The 18,815-nt window shown below is 38.2% G+C and overlaps 2 protein-coding genes across 2 annotated transcripts; one reads left to right on the top strand and one right to left on the bottom strand.

The window, feature by feature from the left end:
• Window positions 1-273: 273 nt before the first annotated feature.
• Window positions 274-3,943, top strand: LOC134750823 (uncharacterized). Its single transcript, XM_063686054.1, has 3 exons — window positions 274-445; window positions 2,181-2,316; window positions 3,809-3,943. Exons 1-3 carry the CDS (start codon window positions 434-436, stop codon window positions 3,931-3,933), a joined length of 273 nt encoding a protein of 90 aa, XP_063542124.1. The 5' UTR covers window positions 274-433; the 3' UTR covers window positions 3,934-3,943.
• Window positions 3,944-4,770: 827 nt separating this feature from the next.
• Window positions 4,771-17,361, bottom strand: LOC134750961 (nucleolar protein 9). The gene is made up of 7 exons (XM_063686254.1): window positions 17,058-17,361; window positions 15,581-16,466; window positions 14,726-14,879; window positions 12,734-12,862; window positions 7,047-7,211; window positions 6,166-6,321; window positions 4,771-5,009 (listed from the first exon to the last, which is right to left on the bottom strand). The coding sequence occupies exons 1-7, from the start codon at window positions 17,263-17,265 to the stop codon at window positions 4,785-4,787; spliced, it is 1,923 nt and encodes a 640-aa protein (XP_063542324.1). The 5' UTR covers window positions 17,266-17,361; the 3' UTR covers window positions 4,771-4,784.
• Between the last annotated feature and the right edge of the window lie 1,454 nt (window positions 17,362-18,815).

Below are 18,815 nucleotides of genomic sequence, written 5' to 3'. Positions count from 1 at the left end.
TATAACAACAAATACTAAAAATTACGGATCCCTCGGTGCGCGAGTCCTACTCGCACTTGGCCGGTTTTTTCTTTACACGGAACACATTCACTCTTAGTAGGTAAAAGTAAACAAAGTACCGTACCAATCTATTTAGAAAACATTGAAAACTCCAGCATAATTTGGTCCTCAAATTCTGAACAACATACTTAATTACGTTTCAAAATACGCTGGTCAATTTTCACGAATAAAATAACAGGTCACAGCACAGACGGGTTTATGACTCAGTGTATGACGGGTCGGTCAAGTTTTAACTACTTAAGCAAGTTTAAACCTTAAAGTTATAGTATGAAGATTGAAAATTACTTAAACAGTTGATAATTAACTGGTATTAAATAAAAACAATGCTCAGTGTTGTGATAGCCAGTGATCGGAGAGCGCGCAACGCGGCATCATGAAGTTATTTGTAAGTTTATTTTTAATTTCGTGTTCTACAAGGAGACTTAGGAATTTTGAAACTGCCAGTAAATTGATATTATTTGTGTTTTGTACTAGTGTTACAATTTTACTAGTATTACGTATGAATATGAATTAAATATCGTTGCTTTCATTTCGAAACAAATAGTTTAAAAGTTATTATAAATTAAAATATCTGACTGCCTCAATTGTGCTAATATCTGCGGACGTATCAGAGCACAGACCTAAAATTTATGCCTAGTATCAGAGTGATAACGACATGATAGGGCAAAAGTCACTATTTGACACCACGAAGAGATTACGATTATAGAGATCTGGAGAATCCTGTCATTTACCTCGTTGATAGAGTTAGACCAAGAAAAGTCTACAGCGATTTTGACAACACACGCAGTGCCAGTGTTATTAATACGTCATAATTTCATAGAAGTTTGACGTTTAAAATAACACCTGCACTGCGTGTCAAAATCTCTGCAGACTTTTCTTGGTTTGACTTTAACTGCGACCATCATGTCTGTAGGTAGGGGTGCTAAAAAAAAACTGGACAAGTGCGAGTCGGACTCGCCCACCGAGGGTTCCGTACTTTTTAGTATTTGTTGTTATAGCGGCAACAGAAATACATCATCTGTCAAAATTTCAACTGTCTAGCTATCACGGTTCATGAGATACAGCCTGGTGACAGACAAACGGACAGACGGACAGATGAGTCTTAGTAATAGGCTCCCGTTTTTACCCTTTGGGTACGGAACCCTAAAAAGTAGCAATGTCCGAAATTTCTGGCATTTGGGTGCCGTTATTGGTTGACTTTGCAAAACTGGTTGACCTAGGAAGGTTGACTAGCAAAAGGAATGAAAAGATTCACGTTCTATGAGAATGTGCTTGTTTGTGTAATAGTAGATTGTGTTATTTGTGTTGTGTCATAAGGAGCAACAAGGGGCGTTGAATCCTGAAAAAGGCAAGGTTTCTAAAATATAATCCTGAGCATAGTGAGGGATTCTAGTGTTAACGCTCAAGGTGGAAATAACTTTGCTAATACCATGTGACGCAACTGCTGCACATCACCCATAAAAAAGGTTTTTATATTTCAAAATATTATTTAAGCTACAAATTTGTGCAAATAAAATATTAGTGACCAAGAACAGAAAAGTGTATCTTTGATCCCTCCTAGCAGGGAAGAAAAGTACCACTTTGATCCATCCTAGCAGGGAAGAAAAAGCCCTTTACCGTATATGTGATGTGAAGTCGTTCTTGTAAAACTTTCATTTTGCGCGAAAGTCACGAGTATTGAGTCAGTTGAGTGGTACCGTAAAATGGGGTGAGTTGGAGCAAACCTCGATAATATTTTATTTTTACATATGCAAACTGAATGGTGTGTATAATAAGTGTTCGGGACGTTTGTATTTTAGCTTTTATTTTATTTTAGGTAGTTCCATTTCATAACTTTGACGATAAACAGGAAAAACCACCTCACCCCGTAGTCCCTCGTAATTGGGGTGAGATGGGTTTTCATACAAAGGTGATTTTGGAAGATTGTTGGATCGTTTTTTTTATTATGAGTATTACTATAGCCCCATTTTAAATTGGAATACATTATTTTTGTAGCAGTAGCCCTAAAAACCCATCTCACCCCCTTTCAAACCTTCCCTCCCCATTTATAACCTAACTCTCCCCGCGAAACCTACTCACCCCATTTTACGGTAGTTAAAAAAACTAATGTTTGGTTTTAGGTATTTATCTTGGTAGTGCTGACTGTAGCGGTTTGTGGACTAGCTTCGCCCTTGCCAGCGAGATTTGAGATAGACACAGAATTGTACCGACCTCCCCGTACACCGCAGTTCATCAAGGGACAGAAAGGGACCAGAGGTAAAAAAAACCTTGATTATTTTATACCACTAGGATACTACGTAGCTATAAGCTGGCGAGGTGTTCAAATAATCAAAATGACTGTCAAACAACTTACTTACTTTACTTCCGTTGGCGCTACAACCCTTTGTGGGTCTTGGCCTCCTCCACAATCTTCCTCCAGTTGTCGCGGTGCCTGGCGACCTTCTTCCAGTTGGTAAACTTTCCCATCTTCCTTAGATCTTTCTCTACACAATCCATCCAACGCTTCTTAATAGATTGTCAAACAACATTATTTTTAAAAACTTATTGAAGTGAATTTCTATGGCATATACCTACCTACTCATAAAGTCATAACAAGCAATAGAGTGCTTTGGCAATTGGCATTGAAGCTACTGAGTAGGTAGGTAGGTAATTAATAAAATTAGCATACCTAAAGCCGATGCATTAATTTCTAAAATTACTGTACTTACGAATATTGCTATGTGGATTTCCTTAAGTGAATTTACTTAGGCTTTCATGACGAAATGCACATATTGCACATTGACTCATATTTTTCTGCGTACTTGTTTCATTTGGCGGTCTAGGAGTTAAGTACCTAATAATACCTATGGCATCACCCACGAAGGCTAAAGATAACACAAGAGCCTTTGGCATGTTTGTAACAGGGGGTCCCTTTGTTTGACATAATTATTGAAAGTCATAATGTAATGATTGTCATATTATCATTAGTCATAATTCTGAAACGGCTAACTTTTCAGGAATTTCCTCGGGTTATCCTATAGATAGTTTAGGTTAGGTTAGGTATGTTTTATATCAATCCTGAAAAGTTACGCGTTCTGAGAAAAACCAAATTATGACTAACGAAAATGTGTTTGTCCACATTTTCGTTGCGTTTTACAATACATTATGACTTAAAACTATATGGGAAAGAATAGACCCTTGTTGTCAGACTTTTACAAAAAATTGCCTCCATAGTTTTTGTACAGACTTGTTTTTTTGTTTAGAAGTGATCCTAGATATCGCTCTGATTGGTCCCATATTTTTATCGAAATCCAGTTCTAATGATGAAGAGGGCTTCATAATGCAATGATGTAGTTCAGTCGTCTTTAATTGTAATTATTATGGAATAAACACGTAAATGTCCCTGTCCCAATAGTTGCCACCTTCAATCTTAATTCCAACCGATTGAGTGACAAATGGGCTGACTACTTATTGGAATTAAGGTGTCTAAGAAGGAAGGTACTTACACCAGGAAGTTTACCTTATGGGCTTTTTTAATGGTATTTTAAACTTTCATGTTTTTCACACTTTAGGGTTCATCCATTAATTACGTCACACGAATTTCGAGGTTTTTTGACCCCTCCCCCCCTAAACGTGTGATGTAATGACCTCTTATTATTTACTTACAATACCGTCGTCGAAACGCCAGAGTTAATTTCAAAACTTATTTATACGCATTTTATTTCTAATCTTCGTTAAAATTAATCAATTTAATTTCTCTTAATTTCAGTTCCTGACCCTCTCAACCTACGTAAAGGCGAATACATTTGCGGCAACAAGATATGTAGTCTGAAGCCAGGAGAGATACCGCATAACTGCGGAGGAGGGTTATGCCAGTATAAAATATTGAAATAAACTTAGCCAGTATATTGTTATTATTGTTGTCTTATTTACAACCTTATTTTCTAGACTATACGACCCTATTTATTATTATTACGAGCCTATTGTGTCCCACTGCTGGGCAAAGGCCTCCCCCCTCTTCTTCCACTCCTCCCGGTTTTGAGCTACATCTGGCCAGTCGCTCAAAAAGGAGTCCAAGTTATCCCGCCATCGCCGACGAGGTCTGCCGGATCCCCGGTTTGACTCACGGGGCAGCCACTCTGTGGTTATTTTGGCCCACAAGTCATTCGGCATGCGGCAGACATGACCACGACCCTATTTATATTGTAAAAATAAAACTAACTTTTTGGTGTTCAGACACGTTTAGTAACTAAAATACTCTCCACACGACTAAATTAACGTAGCCCGAACCAGCATTTCATTTTAAAACATGTCTACTCACTTGAAACTGGCTCGTCTGTAGTGCAAACGTTTTTTGTCAGTTGATCAATTTTAGTAACTAAAATACTCACCACTCGACTAAATTACTAACGTAGTCAAAACTAGCCTTAAATGATGTTTTTGATCCTTTCAACGTTTCTTATTTGTGACATTTCTACAAAAATAGGGTCTAATGAACCTTACCTCTTTAAATTCCCCGCATTCTCTGACCATTCTGTTTGGAAAAATTGAAGAGTAGGGGATTGCCCGTCAACCCCGATATACGCAAATTTCACTTACGCGATTTTTAGCGGAACGTATCCCTCGCGGAAAGCGTATTACACTCAAAAGCATCTGTCTACTTTCTTTTTAAATTTACAGCGTTACAGGAAATAATTTTAAAAGAATAAATGTAGAAATACAACTCAAAATTTCTTGTTTATAATTTATTTCCCTTTAAACTTCTGTTCCCACTGTTTTTGCGCTTTCTTGAACCCTTCCACGTCTAGTTTCACAGCGATCAGGCGACCGAACTTAGTGCTGTTAAGCAAATTGCTTTTGTCTGCCAGTTCGGTCGTGATCTTGACCTTTTGCTCGAGGGAAGCTGCTTCGAAGATTCTGTCGAGGGCTCGTGAGCCGTGCTGGGAGAGCGCTAGGGTCTGGTAGTAGCCCTGTGGAAGATAACAAATGGTTAGGACCTCAGATTACATATGAAACTTAGACATACACCGAAACAATAATAGCAAGATGGTCTTATGCATGGAGACTAGGTATATAAGTCTTAAGAGCTTATTACACTATCCTAATTTAGTGACTAACAAGAGGGACGCCGCTATACGTGAGAAGGTTAGGATGTATCTCTTATCGCGTCTCACGTATAGCGTCGTCCCTCTTATTAGTCACTAAATTTAGCAAAGTGTAAGCCCTTTATGGAACTTATGAACTTTCAATAGGTATAGAAGAGAAAGGGAGTCGTCAACCGCCATTGAGTATGGAATCCACGGCGCAGTGCAGAAACTATATCGATACCTCTCAGCTTACATATCATCCGTACTAATATTATAAATGCGAAAGTGTGTCTGTCTATCTGTCTGTTACCTCTTCACGCTTAAACTGCTGAACCGATTTAGTTGAAATTTGGTATAGAGATAGTTTGAGTCCCGGGGAAGGACATAGGATAGTTTTTAAGTCGGAAATCATCCCTGAAGAGAGTGAAAAGGGGGGTGAAATTGAGAGATTTAATGAGATGCCTGATAATTGATGTCAAGCAATTCAGCTTATGCCCAAATTGAATTATTGCTATTACACTTTCTCCAGGCGCTAAACTTATTCTAGCTGCTGTTACTGATTCCACGCAGACGAAGTCGCGGGCAAAAGCTAGTTATAAATATTACCAGGAGTTCAGAAGCCAGCAAGAGCGTTCTAGCGCAGTAGACTTTTGAGAAACAAACAAAAATCAACCTTGCATCCATCACCTTACAGTCGCGTTCTCAATAACGCCTATCTGAGGCCTGCTTAAGAGATGACACCAGTAGAGCCTACAATGGATTTGCAACTGTTACTAGTAGCCTTTAAGGTACATTTTTGATTATCCCCAAAAGACTTGTTCCGAATGGAAGGCAGTAAAATATATAGATCCCTCGAATGAGATAGCTAATAACGCGTATCAGAAGCCTGCTCAAGAAATAATACACCAGTAGAGACTACAATGGATTTGCGACTGTAACTAGTAGTCTTTAAGGTACATTTTTGATTATCCCCAAAATACTACTATTCGCGATTGGACGCCAAGTGTAACGCAGTGAAATATATCGATCTCTCTCTAACCTTCAGCTTCCATATCATCTTGTCTCTCGCCTTCACGCCGACGAACTGCCCCTTGCAGAAAGCATCGGCTATGTGGCTGCCTTTGGCGTCGGAGAATATGACGAGGAGCTGTTCTGGAGTCAGTTCTAATAGACCATTGACGGCTTTGGCAGGGCGCTGAAAAAAAATGATTTTTTTTAATCCCTCCAGTTATGGGGAACCAAAATGGTAAAACAAGCCAATGGTCTGTGGGCCTACCGCGAACATCTAAAATGAAGAATTCGTTATCTGCCTCTCTATTGCTCTTGCGTATTCGAGCAGGCTTGAAATAGCAACTATATGGCGAAGTATGGCGCCATAAAAGTAAAACTTCTAGGCGCAACTAGAGGGTAACTCAAGTTTTTTTTCTGACGGAAGTAACGCTCAGTAGCACAACGCACAATAGAACACACGTCAAAGTGCCAACATAGCGATAAACGTCATCGTCAAAGAAGTTTTACTTCAATCGCGCGTAAAGATTACACGCACACACTTTTTAACCGACTTCAATTTCATAGAAGGAGGAGGTTCTGTATTCGGTTGTGGCTATTTTTTTTTATCTTTGTGTTCGAATTTTCGAACGTAAGATTTAAAAAAAAACTTTTGACTTGATTTTTTAGATTCATCATCCACGCGTTTGTCCAGGCTTTTCGCACGGCTCATGGGAGCCTGGGGTCCGCTTGATAACTTTTGATTTTCGAGAGTAACTGCATACAATGTATTGTACAGCGCCATCTACATTAGATGTCTTAGACTAAGTAGTGTTAACGCGTGCGCTTGGGCGAACATTCCTGAAATCCTGATGCACTGCACCATAGGCATGCCTGATGCACTTTAGCTGTCATAGGGTTTAAATAACTTACTTGATAATCTAATATGCTCTGTAATATAACCGAGCCATGGACATTAATAAAGTATTCTTTGTCCAAAGCGGAGACTTCCACGCGGTCTGAGGGCAGCAATCGGAGCACGAACACGGGGAAATACTTCTGATTGTCGGGGGTCACTTTAAGGGCTGTCTCTAGACCCTGGAAATTGAAAGGTTATGTTTTTTTTTAAATTGTTAAATAACAAACGAAACCGTCAACGCCCTCTATACGACAGTAGGCCAAAGGTAGTGGCGCCATCTGATCGAGAATCAAATTTTCGCGATTTTCGAAGCACGTTTTTTCCTAAGACTGTATCCTTCTATTACGGAGTTATATCTATTTTTGATATAACTTACTCAAAAATGTATTTCCCATAGCTCTTGGGCGTTTTCTAAAATATTGAAAACCTGATTCTCACAGATCCTGGTGTTTTTGGGTTCTTTCAACTCAGAATCACTAGCATATTCAATCCTGATGATAAAAAAATATCTCTCAATGATTTGTATGAAAATTGTACATTCCGTCATTTCCGTCACAAGTGAAAAAAAAAACACAAAAACGTAACGTAATGGAATGGACATTTTGGGACATATTTTTTTAATGGCAGGATGGAGAATGCTGTCGATTCTGAGTAGAATGAGCCCAAGAATGTCCAGATTTGAAAGAATCAGGTTTTCAATATTTATTTTAGAAAACGCCCTCTCAGCCTCAGCCTCTCTTATGTCAGCGAATTAAGAAGTATGGGATATATTTTTGAGTAACTTATATGCACCCATATTTTTACACTTGACTGTACCTCGCTATACAGTCGCTATCAGTCGCGCGCGGTCGGCCTTTGGTCACTGACGGTCTCGCTTGCAAAAAAGTGTGATAAATCTACCAAAAATGTCTTTATGTGACAGTGAAACTTTAAAAAACCTGTTAAGTGCAATCCTTAAACCTCTAGAACTGAGAGTGATCGAATTATCGGCAAAAATAGATGGAATACACAAAGAAATATGTGAATTGAAACCTATCTTAACAAAAAAATCCGAGAGCTCAAGCAAGTTAACGACGGATAACAGCGCACCGTCAACACCCGGCAGCAGCGCATCTACGCCGTCTAGTCGACCTGCTCCCACACATGCACCGGTGCGGCGAGAACAGCGCGCATCGGCCCTGCGCACGAAAGAGAGACTCGTCGCGCAAGTAAAGCAACCGACAAAATTTAAACAAAACCAGCCGCAAAAACTGACCGCCACGACGAACAAAAATGATTCGACAAACAAAAATGATACGACAAACAAAAATATCTCAACGAATGCTAATAGCAGCACGAAAATTCAATTGGACAAGTCTAATTTAACAAAACATGACGACATTATTAAATGCAATAGCACGGATCCAGTAATTAACGAAATCCCCGAGGAGACCTCCGATAGCCAAATGGATGATCAGGGCTGGGAACTACCACATAGTCGGCACCAACGTCGCCGCAATCTCAAAAGTTCGTTAAATTTAAAGGGATCCGCCGAAAATACTGAGATCCGAGGAGTTGAAGTCATGAAATACCTCCATGGATGTTTTTTCAAAAAAGAATCGACACCTGAGGGCATCATAAAACACCTAAAAACCGTACGAGATGACGCGAGGTACACAGCTGAACTCATACCATCAAAGAGGGATACTTATACATCTTTTAAAATGGGCATCCCATCTGCCGTTTACGATAACTTCCTAGTCGCGTCAGCGTGGCCCCTCAACACCTGTATATCGGAATGGCGGCCCTTTCTCCGACCCCGGGAGCCTAAGTCTCCCGAAAGCTAAGAACCAGGACAGACCAGCATCCAGAAAAAGCAACACTACGACAGCAACAAAAACAAATCAAGTACATATTTTACATCAAAACATAAACAGGCTGGAAAATAAAACTTATAGACTTGAAAGCGAACTTCAAACACAAACACCTGTCGATATAATCTGCCTTACAGAGCACTGGATGCAGTGTAATCAAATATCTTTAATCAATATACTTAACTACAACCTGAGAGCCCAGTACTCAAGACAAACAAAGAAAGGAGGAGGAGCCTGCATATACGCCAAGTCGGACATGATTACAATAGAACGCAAGGAGATCGCTGACATGTCAGTGGAAGCCCACTTCGAAGCCTGTGCAATCGAGTGTGTTGGATTAGACCTCGTGATTGTGTGTATTTATCGACCCCCCAACGGTGATGTACCCCTATACTTTTCTAAATTAAATGAGCTACTAAGTTTACAGGCAATTCAAAACTATAATGTCGTAATTGTAGGTGACATTAACATTGATTTGATGGCTAAATGTTCAAACTGTAAGTACCTTATTAACACTATCAAACAATATAACTTTAGGCAGCTTGTTTCTACACCTACAAGGGTGACGGACACGTCAAAAACATGTATAGATCACATATATACAAACTTACATATAAGTAGAATTAAAACTGTATTCTGTGAAGATTTTAACCTATCCGATCATATGAGTGTTAATGTCATCATAAACATTCTAAACAGTGTATCTCCTATGATGCATACATTAAAAAGAACATTTTATAAACATAATATTTCTAGTTTTATATTAAGTCTTGAGTCATACGACTGGGACAATATACTTGCAAAAAATCATTGTCCAAACAATAGAACCTCATCGGTAATAAACGTTATCAAACATTTTTATGATGTTCATTTTCCTGTTAAAAGACAACCGATTAAAAACACCGCTAGCACTTGGGTCAACGACCGTGTACGTCAGTCGCGTTACAATATACGTAGAATTAAAATGAAATTATCGAAACAACCAAATGATAGCGAGTTACATTCGAGCTTGGTTAGACTTGAAATAGCATTCTGGGCAACATTACGAAGCGAGCGTAAGGACTATGTTAATAACAAAATAGCGTGCTGTGCTGAAGGCAATGTGAGTCGAGCTATATGGAATGTTATTTCTTCTGAGACATGCAGGCGCGGTAACGGCAGAAGCGGTCCGATCAATGTACTCGTTAGCCGGTCGGCTGGCGACTGCGAGCGCTCCCGCGCCGCGGCCGCCGCCGATCAGCTGAACCACTACTACATTCAAGCAAATAACATTGCTACGCAACCGTGCGCTGATGATGCGCTTGCATATTTGGAACAATACTTAACTAGTTTCCCACCTACATTTGTTTTTGAACGGTTTACGTTAAATGATATGATTAGTGCATGCAAAAATGTAAAACGCAAACAATCAAAGGACATAAATGACATGTCAACGCATATCCTAGACCTTTTTCCACCTGTAGTAATATCATTGCTCCTTTACTTGTTGAACGAGTGTATTAGCGCCGGCGTGTACCCAGACATCCTTAAGTTGGTGAAGGTGCAGCCTATTTACAAGGGAAAGGGAGAAATGCATTTACCAAAATTCTACAGACCAATATCGCTCATTCCTGTAGTATCAAAAGTTTTCGAGCGTTTGTTGAGTGCAAGACTAATGCAGCATTTCACCTCAAATAACCTTTTAAATAGGCAGCAATACGCCTACCAGGCGGGCCGGTCAACGAGGGATGCGGCCCGCGATGTGTTCACCCGGGTGATGACGCACCTCGAGGGCGGGCGGCAGGTAGCAGCGATATTCTGCGACCTGTCGCGCGCCTTCGAAATGATCGATCATGCCCTGCTCTTAAAAAAGCTAAATCGCTACGGCTTCGAAGGACATTTTTTGAGCACAATTGCGTCATTCTTGTCTAATCGACAGCAGAGTACTTCCGTTCTCGGTGCAAAATCAAATCTCGAGCCCATCGGGGGTTGTTCTGTCCCCCAGGGATCCATAATGGGGAATAACCTTTTTTTAACGTTAGTTAATGACATAACAACTGCATGTTCGGAACCTGAATACATTATGTTTGCTGACGATACATGCATAATAATTAACGCAGAGAATTTTAATAATTTAAAAGTAAAAGCGAACGAAGTTATGCATAAGATTGCCCAATGGTTCCTATCTAACGGCATGCAACTGAACATTGACAAAACTAACATTATGCACTTCCAACTGCGTAAAAGTAACGAATGTCAATTTAATATTGTTATAAATGATATTAACTTACCTCAAGTTGATCAGGTGAAATATCTAGGCTTCACGATGGATTCAGGTTTGACATGGTCACCCCATATAGACGCAGTTTGCGACAAGTTAGCATCTGCCTGTTTTGCTTTATCCAGACTGGCACCCACCCTGACACCTGACAACCTCAGAACTGCCTATTTCGGGTACTTTCACTCAATTTTAACCCAAGGTGTCGAACTATGGGGTACGTCAGCAGACTGTGACAGACCGTTTAAACTACAGAAGCGTGCTCTTAGAATTATATCTGGTAAGCCCTACGATCATCCAGCCCAAGCATTATTTAAGCAGCATAAAATTCTAACTCTGCCTTGTATCTTCATATTGATGGCCTGCCAACACGTGAGGTCTAATCTTAAACAATACCCAACGCGCGGTCAGTGTCATGGTAGAAATACCCGTGGTGCACACCTGCTACTTGTCCCGCACCGCAGACTCGCTAAAGCTCGAAAGTCACTCGCTGTCCTAGGTGTCAAGATCTATAATACCCTACCTAGTGACATAATTACCTCGGCGAGCGATAAAATATTTTACAATAAGATTAAAAAAATGTTGCTTGACCTGTGTTGCTACAGTGTGAATGAATTTATTTTAAGGAAGTGTAATAAGCCCTGACATTAGATAAAAAACTGAGATAAAGATATAATAATTGTAATAATGAACTTTATCAATAGAACTACGAACACAAATTATATATTGTAATGTACTATAAATTTATTATAATTATATGGTGGACATTGTATATTATAGTATGGCTGAATTGACGTGTAAAATTTGTACAATTTTATCAATAAATGTATCTTATCTTATCTTATCTTATCTTATACACTGTATAAGATTGATTTATGAAAACTGGCGAGTTTTTATAGAAATAAATATCAACCTAATTCTATGTTGTTATGTTCGTCATATATGTAACTCGGAGTGACCATTTTGTATGCAGGTATGCTATACAATTTGAAGGGTACACGGAAAGAACATGTCTAGTCACTGTAACATTTTGAGTAATCGCGGTTTTAAAATTTGAAACCATTTCAAAATGTATGGTAATTCCGTGACCAGGTCTTTTTAACTAAAAAAAAGTTGTGTTACATATATTATACAGTGGTAGCAAAAGATATAACCAATAGTTCATTAAGAGCTTTACATTTTGAAATGAAAATCTCATTTTCCCAAAAAAAGTGACTAGACATGTTCTTTCCGTGTACCCTTAATTTATACTTAGATACTGAATATATTATTTTGTAGCCATTAAATTAAAAAAAGATTTTTTGTTACTATCGCCATTTTCATTACAATTTGAAGTTTTAAAATAATAAGTTGTACTGGGAAGACACAGCTAATATGTAAACACAATAGTGTATGTAATAAATATACTTAAATTGACAATTTGTAACGTTTTCAATCAAAAGGTACCACATTGTCGGTTGTCGATTAGGTTGATTTCTTATTGAAGCCATATGGAAATAGCGCCTTATTGACAACCGACAATAAGTACCCTTTTGATTGAGAATGGCACATTTGTTGGACAACTATCTTACATTTACATACAAATACTTACATTTACAAATTGCGCCTGCCGCGCCTTAACTCTGAGACACGCCTTGGCGATGGACACTAACACTCCCGTGTTCCCACAGGCCAACAAATCCGCAAACTTGTTGGACAACTCGTCAAACATCGGCTCCAACTGTTAAATAAAAGTATTCAGTTCATTTTCACAACCACCCACCCGCTATCTTCAGTCACCCGTGAACATGATGCATGTAACTGCGTCTAAATATCGGGAGCTCACAAATAATACAAAAGGTAATCACGGTCTATATCCCGGTCAATATAAGTCTAATTTTCACAACATTTCATTTATTGTAAGAACAAATTAAATTACTTTCTTTGAAAATATTTTAATTTGTGTTATTTCAAGAAGACACACTACTATGTATTAAAATTACAAACCGAAATAAATGTCATATAGGAATCGAACCAGCGTCCTCCGTTTACGCGACAGATGCCTGAACCGCTCGGCCACTCGGTCACGGTGGCATGGGTCGAAATTTCCAAGTATATGACTTTTTCCTGTGGGCTTGTGGCGCCCCCTGGCTATAAGTAAGGTAGAACAGTATGGTTCGACCTCCTAGCCGAATCAACTCGGGTGATTTGGAGTGGTCAGGTGGTGAGGAGGCCTTGGTCATTTCTTCCTTCGTATATGACATTTATTTTGGTTTACATTTCATTCAGTCGTGTATTGCGGCAGCCCCATTCCAGTTTCACCCATCCCATTCGCACTCCCACTTATTCCTATCCCCTTTCTCACACCTAGACACACTTCTAAGTCGCTGTGCCAGTCTCATGCAAAGTCAGAGACTGAAACCATGTTTGGGTGAAAGAAAGTTTTGATGTCACACACACACACTTGTTCACAAAAAAAATCCGCTGTGACTTGACAGTAGTCAAACAGCTTTTACACATTGTTATAGAGAAATAAGTAAACAGTGCTCACTCCATACATCAGTTAGTCAAAACGCTTGTTATTAGTAGCGGATTTATCAGGACTGCTACTCGACAATAGATGTCGCGACGCGACGAACGAAAGTTCAGGACTGGGACAAGTGGCGTACTGGAAGAGAGGCCTATGCTCAACAGTGGGCGATAAAGGGCTGATATGATGATGACGATGACGAACGAAAAGTCCAATGCTCTCAGGTACTATTACCATATTAACAGGAATTTTCAACTCCTTCTGCTTGTAATATTACTTGTAAATTATTGAGCAATACACTTTTCGTCAGTCGCGACACACGGGACATCTAGTGTCAAGTAGCAGTACTGATAAATCCGCTACTTGACGCTAGATGCCGACTACGTAAATAATAAGCGTTTTGGTAACAAAATTGATGGATGGAGTGAGCACTCTATGCTTATTCATTTCTCTATGACATTGTTCAAGATTAGCAATAGCATACATGCCGGCATACAAAGCTGTGTACTACATGGAGGCATTCAGTTGAGAAAGAGGCTGGCTCAACTGGACTCGACTGGAAAGAGCTGGAAGTAGTCGCTCAAGATCGTGATAAATGGAGGATTCTTTTGCGAGCCCTAATGAGGGATAACAGGAATACATCATCATCATCATACATGCCGGCTGTATCTGGCATGTAATCTATGTTATACCATAGAGTAACTTATACTAGAGCGGTACTGTCATAGTAAATTTTGTAACCCCAGTAAATTCACTGCCATCTGTCGACACACTTTAAAACTAAAAATAAATATTTTTAAAAATACGATAAAATCTATTTAGATATGGATAAATGATTTTTTTTATTTGCATTAATTATTTTTATAATTTTGACCCATTTTCTTTCACTGATATGCGTTAAAATTGTTAAATAACAAATGAAACCGTCAACGCCATCTATACGACAGTTGGCCAAAGCTAGTAGCGCCCTCTGAACGAGAATCAAATTTTCTTGATTTTCGAGGCACGTTTTTTCCTCAGACTGTATCCATCTATTACGGAGTATTATCTTTGGTTATTCTCTGTATGACTCACCTCCTCTTTGATCTGACAGTTGTCAAACAGCCTCTGAACCGTGTAATTTAACATCGGCATACAAGCTAACTGTGCCAGTCTGTTGATGAAGCATTTGGCGTATATCTGTGTGTACATCTTCTTTTTGGCCACTAGCAGCGCTGCTTCGAGTAATCTGAAAATTAAAGGCAATAATATTAATAACATTCTTAATAGGTGTGTTTTCATAAAACTTAAATACACACCCTGGGGTACGCCCCAAATGTGCTTAGAAAATAGTTTTTACCGTTTTTAACTTTTTTTTTTTTATCCATATTTTAATTATTATTTTTTAACGCAGGCTTCATCAGGTGGCCACAAATACCTATACAAATCAGCAACATGCTTCGTCCAAAAAATACCAATGATGATATCCGCAACAGGCTTCGTCACTTTTTTTTTGTTTAAATAAAATAACCGTCACGAATCGCACCTGGCTCAAATGTCCCCATTACGCTGGGAGCGTTACCGCGCTGAATGGCCAACGAGATCTGTTGGACCAGGTACGATCCGGACCGAGGGTCGCACCCCCGTTTTTAACTATTTTTGGCTAGTGTAAAACACGTAAACACGTGGTTTAATTTTTTTTTTATATATATATTATAAATTGCCATAAAATTTTAGGGAAGATGGTGCTGCAATCATTTACACACCTTTGAATGTGCCAAATCCAAAGAAACATAACAGACTAATGTTTGGTTTATTGGAACAATTAATAATCTGTGGGCTTATAACCTTATTAACACCGTCGATGTGGCAATTAGTCATAGTTAGGTATACACTGCATGGGATCTTTCGACTCTATACTGCAATGAAGATAGAAAAATCTTGTATTACCTGACAGCAGGTTCTGCTTCAAACACAGGTGGCAGCAAACCACTCTTAACAACACTTTCCTGATTTTCCTCGTCCACGTCAATCTTCACTTCCTTTTTATCATCAGTATCATTACCGCTTGACACCCAATTGTCCGGAGCAAAGCTTTCATTCAACAACTGCTTTAACAAATCCCTCGTCAAATTTTTATCTACATTCCTAATGGCATATAGCAGCACTTGTAACAAACCGGAGGTTAAATTCTGATATGGTAAGTCTTTAAACTGTGGCCATACTGATAACCTTTTTGCAAACTCGGTTACTAATTCTTTAAAATCATCCGGCACATTTTTGTAAACCATTTTCTTTATAAAAGGTGATGGTGGTGTTTGCTTATCCGTTTTCTCTATTACAAACATGTTAACTTTAGGCTTTTCGTTAGGTAACAATGTAATTCCACTTAGGCATTTTAAAGCGCTTCTCAAAATATGATTAGCATAGTTATCCCAGACAAAATCTTCTAAATTATTTAAAGCATATTTACATATCTTTAAAGCAAATTCATAGCAGTTTGTAACATGGGCGTCACTGTATTTAGATTGTTTCGGTTCTAGTTTTATCTTTTTCTTCGGTACTTCATCCTCACTTTCATCATTTGTCTCTCCTGTTTGTAAGTGATCTGTAGCTCGCTCGCTCGCAACCCTTAATACAGTCTCAACAACATGGCTCGTGAAATTATCAGAGCAGAGCCTACGTAGTTCTGGGTGTAATACTTCAAAGTACCGTTCCAAGTCTTCGGGTGATGAGTAGGGTAACAGCAGCTCTACGACTCGGCAGCCAAGTTGATTGCCAATTATGTTCAGTTCTTCACCTTTTGTTCGGTCCAATACATTGTTTACTAAGCTCTCTGGAATGATATAATTTAATTAATTGTGGCATTCTCAATGAAAAAGGCAGCACTTTGTCACTTACCATAAAGACGAAATTTGCTTGTATCTTTATACAAATAACCTGTCAGAGCATCCTTATGGCAAGAGACAATATGGTACCTTTTGATTGAGAATGTCACAATTACAGAAAATTATCAAAAAATATGATAATTTTCAATGCTCACAAAAGAATGATTAATGGGAAACAGCAGTTTAGTTTAAAATATCGTTAGATGGCAACCAAAACACTAATTATCACCAAAAGTTCATAGCTGTAGTGAATGATATTAGTACTAAAATAGGGTTGATTTTTCTTTCATTGTTTTATTAGTAATTAGTGAGTTTTAGTTGTCACCTGATAATATATTAGTTCAACTTTTCTCTAACACAAGGTATTAAGGTATTCTGATACAGGTTACCTACTTAGATTAGATTATTTAAACAGATCTTAAGTCAAACAATCATAACTGAATTGAAAACTATAATTTTATCGTCTGTAGCCTAACCAAATTGTCTGCGTATTTATTAAAGTTTTTGTACAAAATGAAGAAGTCAAGGACTCAACTTACGTCTTTGATCTTCATCCTCGATACCAGCTTTCATAGCATCCAGAATCCCTAAGAAATATTGGTACAACTCTTCACTCATTTTGGTGCCTCTGCCCCACTGGCCTTTCTTGGCGTACTTTTTAGCATTTTTAAGGAAATTCTTGGGCTTTTTCTTATTTTTACGTTTGTTGGGATCACTTTGCACTTCATTTTGGACTTCCTCACTCATATTTGAGTTAATTAATATTTTAATTTGGAATAAATACAGCAAGTATGCGCAATGTTTACCACTTTATAGGTTATACGTCAGTTTCAAGCATGGAGATGTCACTGTCACTTTTGACAGTACACTATTTGACATGTGTTTGGTAAGGCTTCTACAGACGTTGCGACAAATGACCTTTTATTATATCAAGAGTATCAAGACCAAATCAAGACTGTGTACTTATGCGAAAAAACGGGCCGAGTGAGAGAGGACTCAAACGGAGTTTGTCCCTTTCTGTCACAGGAAAAATTACAATCTATATATATATATATATATATATATATATATATATATATATATATAAAAGTGTAGGTTACACTTACACCTTACCCTGGCATGTTGTTAGAAAAGGACACACTCCTTTCGACTATCCTCTCGCTGGGGCCGTTTGTTGTATATTATTTTGATCAACCTTAATAATAGCTACATACGGTTCAAATATGGTTAGTCAAAAATCTTCAGTACACGGTCTTGATATAAAGGGCCCCCACACTCATACGCGAATCGCGGCTTCGCGCCGTGATTCGCGCATGAGTGTGGAGCAGCCTTAATAAAAGGTCTTTGCACATGACATACGATTTTAGATAATTGCCGGCTAAGTAGAAACAACGAATTCAAACATTCGATCAAATGCCGCAATGTATTACAAATGATTACCAGTAACGTTTGGAGAAACTATTACGTTCAGGTAAAACGAATAACGTTAAAAGGTTTGAAAAGGGCATACCCTTTATCAGTCTTAATTTACTTAAAAAAAAGCACAAAAAAAGAGACTTTATTTAACTTATTTTGTTTTTATTGATACAACGAAATACAAGTAAGTAAAAACATAATTTTATAGGGTTTACCTACTTGTATTTTTTTTGTATCAATAAAAAACTTCAATATATTAAGATTGATTATAAAAGGTGGAATTTATTTTGAACCATCAAAGTAACACAAAATAAGTATATTCGTTATTCGCATCTGTCAAAAATGTTGATTGGTCCTATAGAACCGGATTCAGTGAAATTAATGTAATTATTGAATCTGCTCACTGGTTACTTTTACAATATTGAATATTATTTCACTGCCAAAATTAGGAATAGGCGTATTAAAAAAAACCGGCCCAGTGCAGTTCCGTACCATTACGCAAAAACAGCAAAAAAAAAACACGTTTGTTGTATTGGAGCCCTACTTAAATATTTATTTTATTCTGTTTATTGTATTTGTTGTTATAGCGGCAACAGAAATACATCATCTGTGAAAATTTCAACTGTCTAGCTATCACGGTTCATGAGATACCGCCTGGTGACAGACAGACGGACAGCGGAGTCTTAGTAATAGGGCCACGTTACTCACGTTTTTACCCCTTTGGGTACGGAACCCTAAAAACCCTTACCCTATTTTAATTTATTTTCAAAAGCACATAATAATGAAAATTATAATCACCCATTTTAAGTTATCTTAAATTAGTTAAATCAAGTAAATAAATGTTTAAAGCACCATTCCATTGAAAGAAAAGATAACATGAT

Source organism: Cydia strobilella, chromosome 21 (genome assembly GCF_947568885.1).
Source record: "Cydia strobilella chromosome 21, ilCydStro3.1, whole genome shotgun sequence".
In the NCBI taxonomy this organism is placed as follows: Eukaryota; Metazoa; Arthropoda; class Insecta; order Lepidoptera; family Tortricidae; genus Cydia; species Cydia strobilella.
This window is presented reverse-complemented; position numbering and strand designations above follow the sequence as displayed.

What these genes read in the sequence shown, in the direction of transcription:
- LOC134750823 (XM_063686054.1), top strand. An exon ending in GGGACAGAAAGGGACCAGAG is followed by an intron (nt 2,317 to 3,808) that starts GTAAAAAAAACC and finishes TCTTAATTTCAG; the next exon opens with TTCCTGACCCTCTCAACCTA.
- LOC134750961 (XM_063686254.1), bottom strand. Translation starts at nt 17,265, where the DNA reads ATGAGTGAGGAAGTCCAAAATGAAGTGCAAAGTGATCCCAACAAACGT. An exon ending in ACTGTCAGATCAAAGAGGAG is followed by an intron (nt 12,863 to 14,725) that starts GTGAGTCATACA and finishes TTTATTTAACAG; the next exon opens with TTGGAGCCGATGTTTGACGA. An exon ending in AGAGCATATTAGATTATCAA is followed by an intron (nt 6,322 to 7,046) that starts GTAAGTTATTTA and finishes ATTTTTTTTCAG; the next exon opens with CGCCCTGCCAAAGCCGTCAA.